At 46.5% G+C, this 23,747-nt stretch overlaps 1 protein-coding gene across 6 annotated transcripts in view; it reads left to right on the forward strand.

Annotated features, from left to right (window-relative positions):
- Positions 1-22,778, forward strand: part of znf385a (zinc finger protein 385A) — a 94,813-nt gene extending 72,035 nt beyond the window's left edge. For all 6 annotated transcript variants that reach the window (XM_029722503.1, XM_029722504.1, XM_029722501.1 and 3 more), the window contains 5 exons: positions 4,134-4,311; positions 17,691-18,053; positions 21,048-21,232; positions 21,645-21,737; positions 22,354-22,778. In XM_029722503.1, coding sequence (XP_029578363.1) covers positions 4,134-4,311; positions 17,691-18,053; positions 21,048-21,232; positions 21,645-21,737; positions 22,354-22,623 — 1,089 coding nt within the window. In that variant the 3' untranslated portion in view covers positions 22,624-22,778. The remainder of the gene's footprint in view (positions 1-4,133; positions 4,312-17,690; positions 18,054-21,047; positions 21,233-21,644; positions 21,738-22,353) is intronic.
- Positions 22,779-23,747: the final 969 nt, after the last annotated feature.

Genomic DNA, 23,747 nt, shown 5'->3' on the forward strand with positions numbered 1-23,747 from the left:
GAGAGGGTAGAGATGTGGAGAGAGGGTAGAGATGTGGAGAGATGGGTGAGAGAGGGTAGAGAAGTGGAGAGATGGGTGAGAGAGGGTAGAGATGTGGAGAGATGGGTGAGAGAGGGTAGAGATGTGGAGAGATGGGTGAGAGAGGGTAGAGATGTGGAGAGATGGGTGAGAGAGGGTAGAGATGTGGAGAGATGGGTGAGAGAGGGTAGAGATGTGCAGAGATGGGTGAGAGAGGGTAGAGATGTGGAGAGATGGGTGAGAGAGGGTAGAGATGTGGAGAGATGGGTGAGAGAGGGTAGAGATGTGGAGAGATGGGTGAGAGAGGGTAGAGAGGTGGAGAGATGAGTGAGAGAGGGTAGAGATGTGGAGAGATGGGTGAGAGAGGGTAGAGATGTGGAGAGATGGGTGAGAGAGGGTAGAGATGTGGAGAGATGGGTGAGAGAGGGTAGAGATGTGGAGAGATGGGTGAGAGAGGGTAGAGATGTGGAGAGATGGGTGAGAGAGGGTAGAGATGTGGAGAGATGGGTGAGAGAGGGTAGAGAAGTGGAGAGATGGGTGAGAGAGGGTAGAGATGTGGAGAGATGGGTGAGAGAGGGTAGAGAAGTGGAGAGATGGGTGAGAGAGGGTAGAGAAGTGGAGAGGGGGATGATGTGGCATCATCCTCCAGTGTCCCCGATCGGTGTGTATGGTGTATGTGTCGCCAGCCCCCAGTATCTCTCGCCCTGCCTGTGTGTGGGGTTGACGGCGATGGGAGGAATAACCTTGCTGTGAGTTGCTTCAGGACAGGAGTGATGTCACAGGCCGGTTTTACGCTGCATTGGTCAACGTCACTCAGTGCTGCCGCATGACCCAGCTGGTCCGGCCCCTCCTCTCTCCTCTCTATGCTCATCTGGAGCTGCTGCTGCACTGCAATGTGTGTCCTTGTGCCACAGCTCTTCTCTCAGTATCCAGGCTTTGCAGCACATGTACCCTCAATATGCTGATTACAATCACTTCTCTCCATATCACATGTTGCTTCTATCTGACCTCTCGATAAGACATGCAGTCCTTTTCAGTCTGTTTTTCTCCTGTGTTGCTCTCCTCTTTCTTTCTGTCTCTCGTTCTTGCTCTTTCTTCCTTTCCTCCTGCATTGTTCTTCTTCTTGTCCTCCGTCTCTCTGGCCAGCCATTATCTTCTCCCATAACCTCTGCCAACCCCCCCATCCCCCTCTCTCTGTGCTGTCTTCCACCCCCCTCTATCTTTCCGCTGTCTTTCCATCCAGAAACATATGAGCGCCTGGGTCTTGGCTGGTGATCCCAAACTTTGGAAGTAGAGGTTAATCAGAAAGCCTCCATCATTGTGTGTTTGTGTGTGTCCTGTTGTATCGCTCCTCCTTAATGGCTTCTCCTTCTGATACCGACACACTCTGAACGGCTTTAGCCTCCTTAAGACCCCAGGACGTTTACAGTTACAGGGACCTGCTATATACGCTCTCAGGGTAGGGCAGACTGTCATCGGCAATTACAGCTCTCGGCTTAAAGAGACATCGACCATACTGCCTGGTGCCTGGGCCTCCCTACGCCCTGACCACAGGGGATAGTGCTAGAAACATCCGGCCTAGCCTGAGTCCCAGATCTTTTTGTGCTGTCTTGCAACACCTATGTCATTGTCATGTCAACGGACCCAGCAGGGAATGCCAAGAGTGTGCAAAGCTGTCATCAAGGCAAAGGGTGGCTACTTTGAATTATCTCAAATATAAAATATATTTTGATTTGTTGAACACTTTTTTTGGTTACGACATGATTCCATATGTGTTATTTCATATTTTTAATGTCTTCACTGTTATTCTACAATGTAGAAAATAGTAAATATAAAGAAAAACCCTTGAATGAGTTGGTGTTCTAATACTTTTGACTGGTAGTGTACCTATTATTTACAATGACGGCGTACCCCGGCCAAACCCTCCCCTAAGGCGGATGATTCTGGGCCAATTGTGCACTGCCCTATGGGACTCCCGATCACGGCCGGTTGTAATACAGCCCGGAATCAAACCAGGGTCTGTAGTGACGCCTTAGACCGCTGCGCCACTCGGGAGCCTGATGCCTTGACCACAGACTATTGCCATCCAAACCACAGGAGCTCCAGCCTAGGTCCTCTTTCCCTCTCCCCCCTTCTCATCTCCCCACCCCGTCCGGGCCAGCCATCCAGCCAAGGCCGTCTCTTTGCTCTCTCACCTCCTCCAATGTCAAGCCTGTCTATCCTCAGCCATCCCAGCCTACCATCCCTCCTTCTGTCCAACAATGCCTCAGTCAAGGCCCCCTCTCTCTGCTCCTTTCCTCTCTCACCTCCCGTCCTCCTCCTATCCTCACACCTCCTCTCCTACCCTGCCGAACCAGTATAACTGAGCCCCTGCCCTGAGCCCCTAGTTAGCCGGTGGTGTGGTGTGCTGTGCCATTTGATTTCTCTATCCCTGTCATCGCCTGTCTGTTGCAGCTGTCAGCGTCTCTCCAGCCCTGTTTTATAAGCCTTAATAATCATCATCATCATCATCTTGATACAATAATTATTCGCCCGGCCAATGTATGCACGCACACACACACACACACATGCACACACACACACGCACACACACACATCAACATTCCAGAGGCTTTGGGCAGGCCTTTTTCATCCTGCTAGCTGCCAGATGATCTGTTTGAAGTGCTCACAGCGCACAGCGGAGGGGCAATGTGTGTGTGTGTGTGTGTGTGTGTGTGTGTGTGTGTGTGTGTGTGTGTGTGTGTGTGTGTGTGTGTGTGTGTGTGTGTGTGTGTGTGTGTGTGTGTGTGTATTTGTGTAAAGCACAGCACTGCTGCAGCAGCAGGCCATCATGAGGAAGTAGACCATGGGCGACAGCTCCTAGGTGTCTCAAGACCTAGCCAGGCAGAGGTCAATCTGTCCATCCAAACAACCACACTAATACAGACAGACAGAGACCAATTGGCCAATCAACACACTGAGCTGAGACAGACGTATAGCTGTACATAATTCTCAAACTAGTGGCAAACAGTATCTAAAGCGTTTGGTGGTGAGAAGTGAGGGGTGGATGGAGAGTCTTGCAAAAGGACAGGGGCTGTCTCTGTCTGCAATGTCCCCTACTCCAGTCCCGTCCTTTTAATGGATGGCTCCCTCTGTTGTTTACCCCTGAACCAACACATTACCAGGAGCACTCCTTTCAACAGGGAATTAATCAGAACAGTGCTACTGTAATGGACACGTGGATTGTGTTTCTCTCTGTCGGACTGCAGGACATTCCCCAGCCTTTTACAAAACCTGCCTTCCATCCACCAGCACCTTCCAGTTCCCACCACCGCCACAAAGGGTATAGATACCCACTGCCCAGTAGCACGCGTATTTAGAGAGATATGCATTTCTATCCGAGTTTGTCTAGGCCTACTGGAGAAGCTGTAGGCAGCCTTAGTATTCTGGTGTTAGGTTTTGCTCTGTAGGAGTAGAAGGATAGATGAATGCCGGCTTCCCCACTGATCATTTACACAGTCAGATGAGGAGGTCCAAGGGTGAGGTGTGTGTGGGGGTGGGCTTATGGGGCCATAGGCAGACAAGATGGCCCTGACCTGCATTGCAACCCCCCCCCCCACCCCCCTCTTACTGCAGGCATCTCTCTCATCATGTCTGTCTGGGATAATGACATGAGTGGAGCCTCGGGGGAGGGGGAAGGAGAGGGGGGGACCAGGAAGTTTTCCTTGATCAGGTAAAACTCCTGCCTCCACAGCCTAGATCATTACTGCCTAGAGTATCAGTGATCAGATCACCTGTTACACTCTGCTGTGTCCTCTATGCATGCCATTTTGCAGCCTGCCTCCTGTCTCCTATCCCCGGTGCAGATTGAATAACATACCAGACACCGAAACTGTGTGTGTCTGTGTGTGTGCGTTTATCACTCCTGGATTCGCGCATGTGTATCAATGTACCCAGGCGCACAATGGCAGGTATACTATATCAAACTGCGTCATTGTGGGCACCGCAATCATTGGCTGGTGTGTATGGTGTTTCGGGCCTCTGTTTTCCAGTCAATTTGTATCCATCCAATGTTTTATTCACCCGTTGTTTTCGTTAGCCTAAATCCTATTCTCCATCTCTCCATCTCTACACAGAGCCAGGCAGAAGCCCACTACAAAGGCAACCGCCACGCCCGGAGAGTCAAAGGCATCGAGACCTCCAAGAGTCGCCCCCAGGAGGGTGACAAGCCGGCCCCACCTGTCCCCCTCTCCCCGTCCGACCCCGGTGGACCCCATACAGCCACCTCGGACATCAGCGACCCCTGCAATGCAGGTAAGACCATGGTGGAGAGAGACTGTACAGTAACAGTATATTGCCAATACCAGCTCTCAATACAGGGTGTTGGGTGTATACCAACTATACCCTGCATAGTTCCATCATCACCGCACACCAGTACAGTGGAAACATTTATGGGTGACCGACATTATAACAGGGTTGATGGCAAGTAAATGCTGTTGAAAGTAAAGTTAAGACATCGAAACAAATTGTATTTGTCACATGCGCCGAATACAACCGGTGTAGACTTTACCGTTTATGCTTACTTTTAAAAAGTAAGAAACAATTGCTAAATAAAAGAAGGGAATAGTAACACAATAAAATAACAGTAACGAGGCTATATACAAAGAGTACTGGTACTGAGTCAATGTGCAGGCGTACGAGGTAGTAGAGGTAATTGAGGTAATATGCACATGTAGGTAGGGGTAAAAATGAGGATAGATAATAAACAGAGTAGCAGCAGCATATGTGAAGAGCGTGAAAGAGTGTGTCTGTGTGTCTATGTGTCTATGTGTGTGTGTGTGTGTGTGTGCGTGTGTGTGTGTGTATTGGAGTGTCAGTGTAATATGTGTGAGTGTGTGGGTAAAGTTCAGTGAGTGTGCATAGAGCCGGTGCAAGAGAGTCAGTGCAAATAAAAATGGGGTCAATGCAAATAGTCAGGGTAGCCATTTGATTACCTGTTCAGCAGTCTTATGGCTTGGGGGTAGAAGCTTTCAGAATCCTTTAGGTCCCAGACTTGGCACTCTGGTACCGCTTGCGTCGATGTGAATGGGGGTTTGTTTGGCCCTCCATTTCCTGTAGTCCAAGATCAGCTAAATTTGTCTTGCTGACATTGAGGGAGAGGTTGTTGTACTGGCAACACACTGCCAGGTCTTTGACCTCCTCCCTATAGGCTGTCTCATCCTCGTCAGTGATCAGGCCTACCACCTTTGTGTCGTCTGCAAACTTAATGATGGTGTTGGAGTCATGCACGGCCACACAGTTGAAGGTAAACAGGGAGTACCGGATGGGACTAAGCACGCACCCCTGAGGGCCCCCCGTGTTGATGGTCAACGCGGCAGATTTGTTGTTGCCTACCCTCACCACCTGGGTGCGGCCCGTCAGGAAGTCTAGGATCCAGTTGCAGAAGGAGAGAAGGAGATGTTTAGTCCCCGGGTCCAAAGCTTAGTGGTAAGCTTGGGGGGGCACTATGACGTTGAACGCTGAGCTGTAGTCAATGAACAGCATTCTCATGGAGGTGTTCCTTTTGTCCAGGTGGGAAAGGGAAGTGTGGAGTGCAATAGAGATGGCGTCATCTGTGGATCTGTCGGGGCGGTATGCGAATTGGAGTGGGTCTTGGGTGTCTGGGATGGTGGCGTTGATATGACCAGCCTTTCAAAGCATTTCATGGCTACAGATGTGAGTGCTACGGGGCAATAGTCATTTAGACAGGTTACCTTGGTGTTATTGAGCACAGGGACTATGGTGGTCTGCTTGAAACATGTAGGTATTACAGACTGGGTCAGGGAGAGGTTGAAAATGTCAGTGAAGACACTTGCCAGCTGGTCACCGCATGCACTGAGTATTTGTCCTAGTGATCCGTCTGGCCCTGCGGCCTTATGAATGTTAACCTGTTTAAAGGTCTTACTCACATTGGCCATGGAAAGCGTGATCACACAATCGTCCGGAACAGCTGGTGCTCTTATGCATGGTTCAGTGTTGCTTGCCTTGATGGGAGCATAAGAGGCATTTAGCTCGTCTGGTAAGCTTGCGCCACCGGGCAGCTCGTGTCTGGGTTTCCCTTTGTAATCCGTAATAGTTTGCAAGCCTTGCTACATCCGACAAGCATCAGAGCCGGTGTAGTAGAATTCAATCTTAGTCCTGTATTGATGCTTTGCCTGTTTGATGGTTCGTCGGAGGGCATAGCGCGATTTCTTATAAGCATCCGGATTAGTGTCCCGCTCCTTGAAAGTGGCAGCTCTAGTTAAGTGCGGATGTTGCCTGTAATCCATGGCTTCTGGTTGGGATTTGTACGAAAGGTTACTGTGTGGGCCACGTCGTTGATGTACTTATTAATTGTGACCTTATGTAGAAAAATTTGGAATAGTGTTTTTTACATTTTTGGATAAAAGTAGAGACTCAAAATGGTATATCATACACTACAGTTGAGGAACAATGGGAAAGTAATTTTGCTTTGAAAGTTGAACTTGTAAACTCTCTTTTGAGAAAATGGCCTTTGAATGTTTTGGTACTACTACTGGAGAGGCCTTCTTTGTCTAAACCCATTCAGCATCGTTCACACCCTCTTAAGCTTTAGCCCCACCCATCTCTTTAAGGGTTAATCTGAGCATTCTGTACTAACAGAATGGGGTAGCAGGTAGCCTAGTGGTGAGAGCATTGGGCCAGTAACCGAAAGGTTGCTAGATGAAATCCCTGAGCTGACAAGGTATAAATCTCTCGTTCTGCCCCTGAACAAGGCAGTTAACCCACTAGGCTGTCATTGTAAATAAGAATTTGTTCTTAACTGAATTACCTTGTTCAAACCTCTTAATTAAAGCTAGTTCCAGACACATAATGACAGAACACCCCACTTTGACCATTTTACTCGCCCTAGCAGAGCTGGTTAGGCTGTTTTCATGTTATCCAGAGCGTTGGTGACTGTAACTTTGCTGCTGAAAACCATTTAATGACAATTTTTTGCTGACGTTTACTGACACTGGACATATTCAACGGGTGTTGAGCGTTCGTAAATTCATCAGTTATTCTGCGCTCTGGCACACTTAAATGAAAGTCTTTTGTTAAGACATGTAGTTAGCTAGCTAGGTAAACAATGAACATAATCCCAACTCTTGACGTTTCTACCCTGCATGAATCTGCAGGTAGCTAACCAACCAGGTTCAATGTTAGCTAGCTAACATTAGGCTATAACTAGTGGCTAAGAGATACGAATTATAAGATCATACACGTAACATTAGCTAGCGAACAGTACAGTACACAATACACTTTAACTTCAAATGAAACAACTTTCTGTCAAAATTATTATTATTAAAATTATTATTATCAAAATTAAAATCAAAATTAAAATCATCTCCTGAGCTTTCATACTCGAGCTCCACTGATTTCAAAACTCGGTTCACCAGAAAGTGGAGAGCATGCATGTAACGTTAGCTAGCAAGCCAGTCAGCTAGCATTAGCTAGCTAACAGTACACTTTAACTTGACATTAGGTTTATGCAGTTTTACTACTCGATACATTTTATAGAAAGCCGCGTTAGACAGGTTAACCTAGACATACTGACTAGCTCAAATAGACAGAAGCGTGCTTTAATGCAGACCAATCCAAGCTCATCTCTCGGCATGTCCAGCCCACTCATTATCTCAGCCAATCATAGCTAGCGGAAAGGTTGCAATCTTTTTCTGTGGCTTGACCAACTACGCAAATAATTTAACAATTTTATTTGTATTTACAGCATACAAGTTTGTTATTAAGGCACATGAAATTTCACATGTTCGATAAGGCATTTCTGCCAAAAAACACATTTTGATTAAAAAATATATGTTTTTTTTGTAAGCAGGAATCAGGATGATAGAGTTAGGGTCAGATTTGCCAAATGGAGGGTGAGGGAGAGTAAAGGTGATCGAAAGTTTTTTCGCATCTAGTTGCACAGGTGGCTTGTTAGTAGAAATGATGTAAGACTGCATTAAAATCACCTGCCACTCGGAGCATTTTGTTGTTTGCTTATGGCCTTATACAGCTCGTTGAGTGCAGTCTTAGTGCCAGCATCGGTTTGTGGTGGTAAATAGACAGCTACGCAAAATATAGATGAAAACTCTCTTGGTAAATAGTGTGGTCTACAGCTTTTCATGAGGTAGCTTTAAAAAATAGCTTTATAAATACATTTGATTTGATTAAAACATGATGTACAAAAAAAGTTAAGATCAGCTAAAAAAAACACAATACAGCACAATTGGTCCGGAACCCGTAAAAACGGTTACTATTCCCTCCAGCGCCATTCTACTACATCCATGTTTTACTATAGTTAGTCTTATCAATCCATAGGGAAATTAACTGACCACTGAGGGCTGAGGGAGATATGAATAGCTCTCCACAGATATGGAGGAATAACAATCACATAGGCCTTGAAGTATGTTGTTCTGGTCCTTCATGGCTCCTCTTTCTGTGTGGTCGGGTCGAACTCTGACCTTAATTGATGGCTAGAGTCTGCTTCTCCCACATTCCCACCAGCACAGCACAGCATCAGCAAAGCACCACAGACTCTGTTTAGGCCCAGATCTCCTCTGTCACTGTTGTCCAGCTGACCCTGAGATGACAATGACAAAATGACCAACACACAGAGAGAAGCTGGACCAAAAACAGACAGAGAAGCAGAAACTCACTAAGGACTTTTGGGGGATTTTTTTTGTCTCTAACTCCATGCAGAGACTAACTCCTTTTTCAAATACCTTAGAAATACATAGTTACTCTGTCACTGCTGTCTCCCTAACCCTGAGATGACAAACACACAGATAAATGCTGGACCAAAATCTCAGCTGCAAGTAGAGACCAAGGACTTAGAAAGGGGAGCTATATCTGGTTATAAATTCTTGCAGAACCTAGCTCCAAGTTAAAATACTTTACAAATGCATCCTTCCTTCCTCCCTTCATTGAAGTAGGCTAACAACTGATCTTGTGATCGGACATGACAGAATTGGTGAAAGCTGTATGGTGGAAACCCTTAATCCCAAACACTGTCAGTGAATACTTCAATGAAAGGAAAAAGGAAGGACTCATTTTTTATCCGAATTTGAATATGGCCTTTTGAGCAGAGACACACGAGTAACACATTGTGGAAAACCTCTCCTGCCAGCCAGCAGGTCGATCTGAGGACAACAGCAGCGTGTATTGTTGGACCTGAAATGACGGTCTGAGTTCTTTGAGTTCTTTAAAGGAATGTATTACACTACTAATGCTATGTTGCCTTCAAAACAATGAAAGGCTTCTACAATGCGTGTCCTGTTAAGTAGCCTGGTCCCAGATCTGTTTGTGCTGACTTGGCAACTCCTATGTCAATCCATTGGTCATTGTCAATTTCACGTGGGGTATTGGCAAGACGGCACAAAGATATCTGGGACCGGGCTACCTATTTAAAGCTTGACCTCAGAGAAACAAACCGGTGAATTTGCAGTTCGCGCAACGGCACCATAACGTGGCAGCTTTTCTTGGCCTCTTTAATTCGGACCCCCTTCGGTGTGTTTATAGTTATGGGCCGTGTTTTATTAGGTATTAGAGTGTGATTTGTCACACAGTCAAAATAAACTGTGGGGTCTGGGAGGAGGTAGAGGGTGCTAAGGGAGGGAGGGAGAGAGCGCGCGAGAGAGACGGCTAAGCTGTCGGACGACATCTATTGGTATGGAAAGATCACAGCTGACATCAGTTTAATCAGTCTAATCTAATGTAATTCAGTGTTGTTGTCAGATTATTGGAGTGACAGGTTGGTTGTTAGGGATAGAGGGCAAGGTGGAGGGTGTTGCTGTTTTTCTCTTCCTCTCCTTCTCTCGCTCTCTGTCGCTGGGAAGCCAGTCTCTCGCTCTCTTTCTGCCTGTCTTTCTCACTCTCGCTCTCTCTTTCTGCCTCAGTCTCTGCCATACTCTCTGGTCCCGAGTTGCTCAGTTGGTAGACCATGTTGCCTGCAATGCCAGGGCTGTGGGTTTGATTCCCACGGGGGACCAGTACAGAGGGGGAAAGAAGTATGAAGTGTATGCAGTCACTACCGTAAGTCTCACTGGATAAGAGCGTCTGCTAAATGACTCAAATGTAAATACTCCTCTCTCTCTTTCGGCCTCAGTCTCTGCCCATCTCTCTCTCTCCACCCGGGACTTTCCATTCCCTCACTCTGTCCATCTCCGTCCCTCCCTGAATCAAACACTTCGTAATTAAATAACTGGGGCATATTCTGAATCTGGTGTTGGCATTTGAAAAAGGTTGTACTGACCATTATTTCCCCAGGGAAACACAGAGAAGGGGTCATCAAACAAAGCTGAAACAATAACATAGAAACTGATAAAGGACAGGGACCAACAGGCATCATACGGTGTTATAACTCCTAACTGAAGGGCTCTGCCTTTCTTCTTCCTTAGCTTGTTTCATATCTTTCGTGTGGCTTTGTTTCCACGCTACTGAGTCAAACGGAGCCGAGCCAAACTGAGCTGTACTGGACTGGCCTGCGTACACATTCCACCATACTTGAAAGGACAATGTGAAAATGAAATATCTCAGCCAACAGTCTGGGTCGCCACAACAGTGAAACATGTTTATGAGGGCAGACTGGCCGTCTCTCTGCCTCACGGGGTGATCTGTAGCCTGCAGTCCTTCAGTGACACGTCCCTCAGCCCAGTCATATCAGAACTCCTAATTGAGAGTGATGGGCTTAACATTCTGATGTGGCTGCCTTTCTTCATCCCAAGGGGTGTTTTCATATCTCTCTTGTGACTTTAACCCACCACTAGGACCATGAGACATCATATGGCGTCATGACGGAAGGACTGGACATTCTGAAGGGGTCTAATGGGTGTTTATTTCTCTCTCTTGTGGCTAGGTTTCCACTGACCACATAGCTCTAAAGGGGACTAAAACCAAACCAAACAATACTGCAACAAGGTCTTAAGAGGCCAGTCTGACCGTCTATATAGCCTACAGCCTTGCAGTCACAGAGGTTTCAGCGTCCAACTCCACTCCAGCCTCAATTAACGAGGCTCTGAGAGAATTCCAGAGGGAAGCAGAGCCAAAACAAGCCTACCATGATCTAAATGTGAAAGCAGATACATGTGAAAGAATGCATTTTTCCATCCAAGACTCTTTCTTGACCCTGGAAGCCCAGCCATCTCCCTGAATGTCAGTGAGTGTGTGTGTGTGTGTGTCTCTCTCTCTCTCTCCCTAGCTGCGATTGTGTGTGCATGTGTGTATCCCAGTGCACTCAGTGTTTGATGCAGTCTCACAATACCAGTTTCACAACATCAGTTCCATGGAGGGGGACATCCAGGGCCTGTGAGGGCCAGCAGCTGTGGTCCCAGCTGGGGTATGTTGCAGTTGGAGGGGCCCTGTCTGGAGGATGGAGAATGGGTGGGTGGGTCTGGCTGGGCGGTCACTGTGGTTCACTTTGTGGGGTCCATAAGATAACATACACACATGCTACGCAAAGACACACACACACACATAGGCACGTACAAATACACACACATGCACTCGTGTGAAAACACACGCACAGACACTGTGGGCTGTGGTCAGGGAGGGTGAGAGGAGAGGAAAATAATTCCCATGCTTGAGCAGAACTTGGCTACTACCGTGCAGTTCTGTGTGATGGTCGACGCAGATTGTTTTACTGTGTAAAGTCTGTTTGTTTGGTCTGATTTTCAGACGTTACAGTTCTGTTTCCTCTACTGGGACTTTGAGATATGACTATTGAACCTCAGTTATCAATGAATGTGCAATGTGTTCTATTGAAATATATAATATATTGAAGGTTGAATATCTTCTCTGAGAATTTCATGGAAGTGTGCTAATAATAGACATTCCAGTTGAGATATTTGTTTGTGAGATGGATTATGTGGGCTTGTTGTTACTGTACTGTACTGAGATCAGTTACTGGCCCTTGGGGGACTGTGAAGGAAAAGCCTGGGGTTGAGTTGTGGTCAGTGGTTCTCCAGAGAGAAGGTCTTTAGCTCTCTGGGGTTTGGAAGAGAGCAGACGGGTTTGGCTGGGCCTGTACTATACAGGGATAAGTAGAGGCCAAGGCTAGCTGTTTATAAAGAGAGAGCAGCCGTGGCCCTCCTCCTCCTTCTTCCTCCTTCTCATCCTCCTCCTCCTTCCTCCTTCTTCTCCCCCTCCTCAATCTTTGTCCTCCTCCTCCTCCTTTTTCTCCTCCTGCTCCTACTCCGCTTTCTCATCCACCTCCTCCTTCTCCTTCTCCCCCTCCTCAATCTTTCTCCTCCTCCTTCTTCCTCCTCCTCTTGCTCCTTCTCCTCTTTCTCATCCACCTCCTCCTTCTCCTCCTCCTTCTTCACCTCACCCTCCTCTGACACCCCTCCCGCCCTCTCTAATGTGGGCCCTAGTAAAGCCACCCGCCAAGCTGCGCCCAGTGTGGTTAAAGTGTGCTTAGTCCACACACCCAAGCTTATTTAAAGAGATTACTTTCATTTGGGGGCTATAGTTACTGCATGCATACTGTAGAGTAGCGTTGAATAACAGGAAGTTGATCTGGATCTCATTCACTACTCACATAAACTATAGACGGCTACCAATCACTGCAATATCCTAATCTGATGTTGGTTGTAAATCGGAAGAGTTGAACTGTAGTCTATAACTTTTACCCACACCGTACAGCATAAATATGTATTCGCTAGTGTAAGTCGACAGCCCTTCCACCCAGGCAGAGTGACGCTTGGGAGCCTGCGTGCGTATCTGAGTCATAGTTAATACGGAGTCCAGGAGGAGAGGAGAAGGCACCATGCTGCATTATACATGACACTGAGTGCTCGTTAGAACAGTGTTGGGTTTCTCTGTTCATTAATCATTAACGCTAGAATCCTTAGTTGCTACATCCATTTTTGGACTTATAAATGAATGATATACACAAAGTATACCAAGCATTAGGAGCACCTTCCTCCCCATACTCAACAGTCTGCCGTGTGTACCAAGAATGGTCCACCACCCAAAGGACATCCAGCCAACTTGACACAATTGTGGGAAGCATTGGAGCCCTACCCTCCCTCACTCCCTTTTGCCCTCAGAGTAGCCTCAATTCGTCGGGGCATGGACTCTGAGCATGGACTCCTGTAACACAGCCAGGGAGGAGAGGGCTGGAGGGGAACCACACACAAGGGGTACACCCGACCTCTGACCCTGTACACAGGTCCCTTATCGCCTCCTGTGAACATAACACCTGACCACTCGAAGGGGGTACACCTTATCCCAGCACACCCACCTGGTTACTGGCAGTACCATAACTAGCCAGCACTATGCTCATGTGTTCAAACAGTGTACTGTAGCTACCGAAGAGATCAAATGTTTTATTTCATTAGCTACTTTCTCTGAGTTTGTAACTAACATTTGATGCTTTATTTAATTATATGAAAAACAAATGTGCTATTGGTATGCTTTTTGTCTAGTGTTTTGGCTCATATGTATCGAAGTTATCGTTAGTGAACATTTATTAATTTGTTTTATCCTTCCAGGACAATGGAGCTAGTTTAACACATGGTTTTAAAAGCATTTTTGGATGAGGCAGTAGTCCTCCTTGAGCAACTTTTACTATGTTATTGAAAACACATCTCTTTGGTTCTCCCTCCGCATTAAACAAAGGTTACATTTTTTTTTTGAAACAAGAAAAAAACAAGGCAGATATACATGTTTTATTTCCCTTAACATAAGCCATCTCTAGCCCTACTTCCTCTTTCCCTATCACTTCTTATCTTGTCTTTTATCCAGCTATTGGCCAATACTCCCTCTCTTTCTTCCATTCCTGTCTGTATTCCCATATAGAGAGCCAGCTACAGGGTGGATTGATGGTTCACGTCTGGTATCTTCTAACGCACCAGAGGAGATTGGATGCCTATCTGATTAATCTTCCCCCCTGGTCTCAGCTGTCTAGCCCACACCCTCCTCACTCTTTAATCGTCATGCTGAATAACAGCATTAATATACTAAGGAGAACTTTAAAGCATCTGGTTGTAGTTTGTAGTTGGTGTGTGTGTATGTGGGTGCGTGTGTATGTGGTTGGAGTTATCCATCTGTAATTGGAGTTATCCATCTGTAATTGGAGTTATCCGTCTGTAATTGGAGTTATCGTCTGTAATTGGAGTTATCCATCTGTAATTGGAGGTATCCGTCTGTAATTGGAGTTATCCGTCTGTAATTGGAGTTATCCGTCTGTAATTGGAGTTATCCATCTGTAATTGGAGTTATCCATCTGTAATTGGAGTTATCCGTCTGTAATTGGAGTTATCCGTCTGTAATTGAAGTTATCCGTCTGTAATTGGAGTTATCCGTCTGTAATTGGAGTTATCCGTTTGTAATTGGAGTTATCCATCTGTAATTGGAGTTATCCGTCTGTAATTGAAGTTATCCGTCTGTAATTGGAGTTATCCGTCTGTAATTGGAGTTATCCGTCTGTAATTGGAGTTATCCATCTGTAATTGGAGTTATCCATCTGTAATTGGAGTTATCCGTCTGTAATTGAAGTTATCCGTCTGTAATTGGAGTTATCCGTCTGTAATTGAAGTTATCCGTCTGTAATTGGAGTTATCCGTCTGTAATTGGAGTTATCCATCTGTAATTGGAGTTATCCATCTGTAATTGGAGTTATCCGTCTGTAATTGGAGTTATCCGTCTGTAATTGGAGTTATCCGTCTGTAATTGGAGTTATCCGTCTGTAATTGGAGTTATCCGTCTGTAATTGGAGTTATCCATCTGTAATTGGAGTTATCCATCTGTAATTGGAGTTATTCATCTGTAATTGGGAAAAGCCTGATCAATTGAGGATCCGATTCTTTTTTCTGGAGGCTGGGAATCAATGCGATATGTCTGCCGAAACATGTTTGAAACATGAAAAGCTGAGCTGAGTTTGAGGGGGGAAACCATAGGAATCAAATTCAATACCCAAAGGGCAATCAAAGACACAAATACATGGGTATTACAATGCATAAACAAAGACATTCATGTTAAAAGCACTAGTGGAATCCGTTGCATTATATACATTTAGGTTGCATAAATCAATGGGAATGTATTCTAAAACATACCGAACGCTGAGACCGAGTTGAACTCAGTTTCAGGGGGGAACCAACCGTAGGAGTGACTGTGGTGAATAAGCAGGAAGCGTATTGAAATGATGCATTGAAATGAAAGTTCTTAACAGCATAGCGCTCCTCCAGCCCATAGAGGATCATGAAATCCCCTATTACGATCTCTCATCCCCTCCTCCCTCCTTCTCTCTTTAGCCTAACATAAACCACATGCAGGACGCTATGGGTTTAACTTCAATACTATTCCATGAGGCACGGTCGGAGGCCAGCGCTCTTCCATCGGCGTGCTGACGTACTGTGATGGTGTGTGTGTGTGTGTATGTACGTGCGAGAGATCTGACAGAAGAGGGTGCAAGGAGTGTGTTTAAGAGCCTGTGTATGTACATGTGTGTAGGCCCATGTGTGTAGGCGCTTGTGTGTAGGCCCATGTGTGTAGGCCCTTGTGTGTAGGCCCATGTGTGTAGGCCCATGTGTGTAGGCCCATGTGTGTAGGCCCATGTGTGTAGGCCCATGTGTGTGAGTGTGCACGCGCTTGTTTTACGTGTTGTCATTTTCTAGACAAATCTTAGAGGGTAAAGTTTAGCTTTACGATCACACCCTCTCTCCTTCCTCTGCTCTGATGTTGCAAGCGGTTAGAGCGTTGAGTCAGTAATCCAAAGGTCGCTAGTTTTAATACCCGAGCCGACAAGGTCAAAAATCGGTCGAGGTGCCCTTGAGCAAGGCACTTAACTCTCATTTGCTCCAGGGGTGCAGTACTACTATGGCTGACCCTGTAAAACAACACATTTCACTGCACCTATTTATGTGACAACAAAACATTATTTGTATTATTCAATTTTTTTGGTGTGAACCCTCCCCTCCCAGCCGTAAACACCACTCACCCATCGCCCCACACACCCCTGACACACCCATCACCCAGCTCTTTGATGCAGCCACGCTTTTTGTTCAAGATTGACTTCGAAATTGGACGTCTATCCATGTCCTGATGTCCAATGCCACTCCGACATGTCCAATGCCACTCCGACATGTCCAATGCCACTCCGACATGTCCAATGCCACTCCGACATGTCCAATGCCACTCCGACATGTCCAATGCCACTCCGACATTGCTGGTCCTAATATTTATATATTTCTTAATTCCATTCTTTTACTTTTAGATTTGTGTGTATTGTTGTGAATTGTTAGACACTACTGCATTGTTGGAGCTAGGAACACAAGCACTTCGCTACACAGTAAAATTTGATTTGATTTTGATTTGAAGACATCGGAAATCCATTCAAAGATGGCTACTAAACAGAGCAGCAGGAACAACCCTCGGTGGCAAAAAAAAACATTTGGAGAAACGTGGATAAGCGTCTAATTCTACAGTGAGACTGTGAGAGCTTGTTGAGGAGGAGGAGGATGAGTAATCCTGAAAAGGAAATTGAGCAGTTAAAGTCAATATTTGTGTTCTTCCCAAAAATAGTCCACTCTAGCCCCTTTAAGTCCGATAATCCCGCAGGGCTTTCTGTCCCGTCCGTGCCCCAACTGAGGGGGGCCTGTGGGGCGGAGGGCAGAACTCTGAATTGCACCCCACCCACCCAAAGTTAGGGGGTCTTTATGGAACACCATCAAGTGCCTTGTCGGGTGAATACCAGAGGAATTGCAGCATGGGAGTGGCTGGCCAGAAGCATGTGTACTAGCTGTACATGTGTGGGAGAAAGAGAGAGAAAAAGTGTGTGTATGTGTGTGGGAGGAATAATGTGTGCCCTAGCATGAGTGTGTCTGTGTGTTTTGTGTTTGCAATGTTTTCCGTGGAACCCCTTTTCAAAACACACTTGTGCCACTTTCCCCCTGCTCCGTCTCATTCCCAGCCAACAATAACAGGTGAAAAAACATCCATCCACTGCCAAGGGAGTATCTGTTTCCCTTTTCTTTCTCCTCTTCTTTCCTCCGAACCATTTTAATAAGATGAGACCAGGGGTGAGTGCCCTACGGGCCCTGGCCAATAGTAGTGCACTAGAAAGTGAATAGGGTGCCATTTGGGAAGCAATCCACATCACTGAGAGGAGAGGAAAACTCAGACACCTCAGAAGACCAAACATTTTGGTTTCTGTTCTGTCCCCAGATATTCATATATTCACTATATATTGTATATGCCATGTGTTTATATACTAGTATATATACATAGTTGGTTCTGTCCCGGGTTCCCAGCCTGCTTGGTCAAATCCTCCCTATGGGTTATTGCTGTAGTACAGATTAAAAGGAAAGAACTGTTCACAATTATAAGGTCGTACTGAATACTAAAATACTTCCCTATGGCAAGCCAGTGTTTTTCTTTTGGAATACTTTACTTTAGTGAGATAAAATGGGGTTTGTGTGATCTTTGAACCAGCCAGTGGGTTGTAGTTGAAGTGGCCTCTGGCTTGGGTTGGGATGTGTTTGGTTATACGTTAAAAGAAAACACTTGAATTTGCTTCACCTCATACACACTTGAACCGCATCGTCGAAGTCTATTGTAAACACGTTATAGTTTCAGTTACATGCTTTACTCTATTTTTGTTTTGTTTTAACACTGCATTTTATTTGACAATGATTTCCCCTTGTGTTTCCTCTTTATAGACGAACCGCGCCCTCTGCCTTCACAGTTTAATGGGGGACCTCTGCTGGCCCTGCCTGGGCCCCTACACCCCCTGCCTCCCCTCTCTACCTCTCCCACCACCGACTCCCCCCTTGCCCCCTCTGTGTGTCCCATGCTGACCTCCCCCACCCTCACCCCTCCTCCTCTGCTCCCCCAATCCTCTGACTCTCCCCTGGCTTTCGGCACCACCAACCCAGACCAGAGTGGTGGTCCAGTGGCCCCTGTTGCTCCCGGGGCCCTGGCCGGCCCAGAGACAGAAGAGGACAAAGCTAAGAAACTCCTCTACTGCTCACTCTGCAAAGTAGCCGTCAACTCCCTTTCACAGCTGGAGGCTCACAACAAAGGTACGTAAATGTACGTATGGATAGTGACCATCTTCAGGTTACTAATCTCGTAGAGGACAGTCCTCTGAATAGTCAGTACTTAACGGCGAATTCCTTACCAACAGACCTGGGCTAATATAGTGTTTGTTTTCTTTCAAATACTTTGAGAGCTTGAGATTTAGCCTGTGTGGAGTGCCAGATGAAAAAAATCTAAGATTTAAACTCAGAACGGCTCTCCTCTACCCATCTGCTTGGCCTGCGTCACCCTCATCAACACCACCATTTTCATTTTATCCCGCACTTAGGGAAAATAAAACCCAAACGGGGTAAGAGTTTCAAGTTCAAACACAGATGAGGGTGCTTCTATAACAAAAGTATCTTGATGACCAAATAAATCAAAGGTGCTAGACTCCAGCTAAGCATAACCTCTTCAACCACAGCTTCCTTCTCAAAATGGTTTTACTGTAGTGTCTGATCCAACATGCCCCGAGTAGCATATTTCTCCTCTCTTCCTTCCTGTTTCTACACGTCCTCTACCACCCAGCCAGCGTAGCCTACACGGCCCAGTTACAGTACAAATAACGCCTTGATAATAATTCTATAAAGTTATTGAGTCTCCCACTCAAACATTCATGATGTACCTTGTGATATTGTAAGCGGATGCAGCAGAAAGCTGGTCTCTGTTGCCCCAGGCATTCAGCCTGAATAGGAAGCCGAGAAAGTCCTGTTAATGCTGGTAGATGAGGCCCTCTTAATGCTCCACCACTGGAGGAGTTTCTTTAAGCCTGTAAAACCACAGAGCTGTTATGAGGCCAGACCTGGGTTCAAATAGTATTTGTTTCCTCTCAACTCCATTCGGCCTCAACCTTCCACTCAGTCTCAGTGGCTTTGTTTTTAACCGGGGAAGCAGTTAACTTGCCCTCACTCCCTCTGTGTTCTGATTCATGTCACACACGCAGGCACGCACACACACACACACACACACACACGCACACACACACGCACACACACACACACACACACACACACACACGCACACGCACACACACACACACCAGTCCCTACATATCCCCATTACCACGCCACAGCAGTAAGGCAGTGTTGTTAAGGGAATGAGAATAGCCTTGGACTACCAGCCAGCCAGACATGATAATACACATCAATGAACAGCTTAATGTAGATTAAGTGTCCACCAATGGAAAAAGAATCACTGATATCATTAGAGTAACCTCCGGAAGGCTTTTTGTAATAGATGTTTGATTGAGCCCCAGGGGCAGGACACAGAGATGAAGGAATAAGATAAGATTGCTAGCTGATCGTGTAACAGAGGGCTCCCTCTCATCTCTTCTTACAGTATGCATGTGCACTCAAGCACTAATTAAGTACGTACATGCAAACTCCCACAAAGGTCATTTACGCTACAGATATGAAACAATCAGAGATAAACGTAGACACTCAGACGTGTGTTTGTATGACAGCGACAGTGGCTGCAGTTCAATCTGGGCAGAATAACAACCCAAATCAACACACAGTCTGGAAGCAATATTCTCTCTTTCCCTAAATAATACTCAAACGTTACAGAGTCCAAAATAAAAAAGACTTGTTGCACAGACAGAGAGACAGACTGTGTGGCTAGCGGTGCGACGGACATTACATACAGAGAGGAGAGATCAAGGTTATGGATGGATGTGTATTCAACCGTAATCATACGTTTATACAATGGTTTCCTTTCTGTGTTTTTGTCTGTTTTCATGTTTAGAAACTTCTCCTGTCTATTTGCGTAGTGCTTTAGTTAATTGTAAACATGAGTCGAGCTCGACTCGCAGAGCACAAGTGAAAAACACCCCGAGGGGGTTCGTCCATTGTCGGCCCAGAATAGAACAAAGGCAGCAACAAAAGTGTACATTTTTGTCCACACGTGAAATCAGTCATTCCAGTCATCGCTCCTCCCCCCCCCCGACCTCCCCCACTCCCCATGTTCTCCTGCTGTAACCTCTAACTCACTTCTCAAAGCTCAAAGATTTGGTAGAACAAGTTAAGCCTGCGCCCCAAATGGCATCCTTTCCGTTATATAGTGCTCTACTTTTGACCAGGGCCCATAGGGAATAGGGTGCCATTTGGGACACACTTAAACCTCTCAGTCAGACAGAGTGCAACCAGACTGCTTGGGGGTTTGGGATTGGGAGAGGAGGGGGGAGGACAGCGGGGGAGGAAGGAGTGGAGGCAGGGGCAGGGGCGGCAGAGGGTAGGACATGACTGGAATTTTTCAGCCAAGAGCAGAACATGCAATTAATTATAGGAACTATTCTGGCACAACGTCGTCAGTGCTGTCTGTCTGTGTAATCCTAACCATTCAAAAAATGTGAACACTCATATTTCTGCTCATGAGAGGCAGCTCTTCCATTCTTTCAAGACCAAACGCAGTTGACCTGGCTACGCACGAGTCGACTTCAATTTATAGATGCTGTTCTAGACAGTTGACCCCTGTAAGACATTATTACAGCCACCCATATGACCTCTCAGTCAAGCTAACCCTAACCCAGAACATTGAATTAGCTACCCTAAGAGAACAGAGAGATCTAAAGACGTGTTTCGGTGCCAACGTCAACGCTAACAATGCCGAGATCCTGAAAAACACCATCTTATGTTACTTCCGTCACTAACCCTTCTGTCGACGACAGCGTTACCTTATCACTGTGGCCCTCTAGTGGCGAATATATTACACTACACCTCCCAGTCCCATTCCACTAACTGAACGTGTGCTGAGTTAGCGATGATGACGAGACGTTCCAGAGAGTGCATTAGGCTGGCTCTCTCGTTGTCATATTCTCCATCACCATATGCCGTTCTGTGGTATGAAGGATTTTAGATATACATGGGTGACGAGCTCTAGCAATCATTTGTGGGATTGTTAGACACCATTTTCTTTAAGTCAATTAAATAATACGTGTGTGTGTGTGTGTGTGTGTGTGTGTGTGTGTGTGTGTGTGTGTGTGTGTGTGTGTGTGTGTGTAGGTACCAAACACAAAACTATCCTGGAGGCTCGCAGTGGGCTGGGTCCCATTAAGGCGTACCCTCGACTGGGCCCCAAACTCCCGGGGGAGCTGGGAGGGGGGCCGCTGGACCCCAACACTCAGGAACGCACCTTCCACTGTGAGATTTGCAACGTGCGGGTCAACTCCGAACTGCAGCTCAAGCAGGTGAGAGAGATGGAAAGGGGGGCACATCATACTGCATCTTTTTCTTAATCAACTAACTAGAGACTACTGGTTTTGTTTACCTATCATTTGTACCTTAAATATTGCAGTTAGGCTCCTTAGTCCAGAGCTCAGTCAGTTCAAATTCGCTAAACGCTTCCTTGTAAGCTCCACCATTACCCTGATTATACCTATTCAGATCGGCAAACGTTGAAGGGTTAGGGAGTTAAGGAGTAGATTGGGACCGGCTGTTAGAGAATTCAAGAGGTCAGAGTTCAACCCTACCTGTCTGTCTGTCTGGCTGCTGTCTAACACTGCACCCTGTCTTTCTCTCTCTCTCTCTCTCTCTCTCTCTCTCTCTCTCCTAATCTCTCTCTCTCCCTCTCTCTTTCTCTCTCGCTCTCTCGCCCTGCAGCACATATCTAGTCGAAGGCACCGGGACGGAGTGGCAGGGAAACCCAACCCACTCCTCAGCCGACACAAGAAGCACAGGGGAGCTGACCTCACGGTAACTTTTCACCTCTACGACCACTATCGTGCCAGGGCTAGATCAGATTATCAATCAGCGCGTTTGACTGGATCAGCCTGATCGGGACTCGAAGGGGTTGGTAGATCAGTGATTGTGTAAAGTTCAAACTGCAGTGTTGTCTATCTCAAACACGCACACTGTTAATTAACAAGAGGAGGTTTGGCTGTCTCCTGAGTAGTCAGTACTTAATGGTAAAGTAGATTCAGAGGAGGCTGCTGGGAGGAGATGTAGGAGGACAGGCTCATTGTAATGGCTGGAATGGAATCAATTGAATGGTACCAAACAAATAAAGACAACGTGTTTGCCTCCATTCCATTAATTCCATTCCAGCCATTACAATGAGCCCATTCTCCTACAGCTCCTCCCATGAGCCTCCTCTGAGTAGATTCCTTACCAAAGCGCTGAAGATCCATTTTGTAGCTTGCTGGAAACATAGTTTGATTAGAAACCTCTGTGTTATAAGAGGTTCATACTGAAATGGAATTTCTATATTTGTTCCCCTGAATCCCTTGTGTTCACCTTCTGCCACTAAACATTGTATCCGTCTCTCCCTCCCTCTCTTTCTCCCTCGCTCTCTGCCTCTCTCTCCCCACAGTCCTCTCTGACCTTCTCTAAGGATCTCTCCAAATGTTTGGGCGCTGGGCTCTTGCCCAGTCCCCTGGCGGTTGCCGCGGCGATGGCGGCCGCCGCTTCCTCAAACCACCAATTGGCTCAGCTTCGCGCCGCAGCGTCTTCCGTCCACCACCCCTCGCATCACCACCACCACCACCTATTACAGGGCCCGCCTCTCAGCCACGCCATCCTAAGACCCGCCCCCGGACCCATGCGTACCTCCCACGGGCCAATCCTCTTCTCTCCTTACTGACTCCACCCCCCTCCACCTCGGCCAGTCAGGAGCAGCCACTCCAAAAGCACACTGTGAAGAAATAATCAACATAAAATGACAAACAGCAATTGATAAGTTAAACAAATCATCGGTGAACAAATCAAACGTAAAAAAACATCTAGAGGAGTAGAAAAGAAAGGGAAGAGGGCACTCTGACCTGAAACTCTCCCTCCATCTCATAGACTTGTGACTGCGAGTGATAGACTGATGGAGAGAGAGGGAGAGAGAGCGATAGGAGGAGTGATACACAGTATGCATTGGATAGACTCCCCTGTTCATCTCTCACCTCCCCACCTCCCTCTCCCCCACACACTGTGAGCTCCATCACTGCATAGAACAAACTGATGAGACTGATCGCACACACACACACACACACACACACACACACACACACACACACACACACACACACACACACACACACACACACACACACACACCTCCACTGCAGCTAACTATTCCAGTGCAGTGTGTGCTGGGCCACACTCCGAGTATGTATGGTTTCCTCATCATTCTGGTCTAACGTGTACTTAATGTACTATTCACCTCCACCTCCTCCTATGCACCTCCAAACCAAGAGAATATTGTTACTATAGTATGCCAGTACAGTAGGCTAGCTGCTTTTCAGTGGTCTTCTTCGCTATTATAAACGTGTGTAGCCATGTATAAGTATAGCAATATTCCACAATACTGTAAATTTCTCCTCCCGCTCTCGGGGGCACAAACGAAACGGGCAACCTTGTTCCTCATTGTGGGTGACCCCTAGGTTCTCTTCCTATTGGTGGACCTATAGGTCCTTGTTAGAGTATTACCGTGGGTGACAACAGGATTGTGATGGTCACGTCTTGATGTGTGAAGCGTGGGGGTGGGGCAGAGGAGAAGAGAACAGGACTGTAAGGGGATTTGTGAAAAAAGGTGCTATCTAGAATCTAAAAGGGTTCTTTGGCTGCCCCTGTAGGAGGACTCTTTGAATAACCCTTTTTGGTTGCACGTAGAACACTTTCCACAGAGGGTTCTACACGGAACCCAAAAGAGTTCCTCTCGAACCAAAAAGGGTTCTCCTATGGGGACAGAGTGTAGGGGCATTATGGGGGAGAGAAAGG

This window comes from Salmo trutta, chromosome 30, assembly GCF_901001165.1.
Source record: "Salmo trutta chromosome 30, fSalTru1.1, whole genome shotgun sequence".
NCBI lineage: Eukaryota > Metazoa > Chordata > Actinopteri > Salmoniformes > Salmonidae > Salmo > Salmo trutta.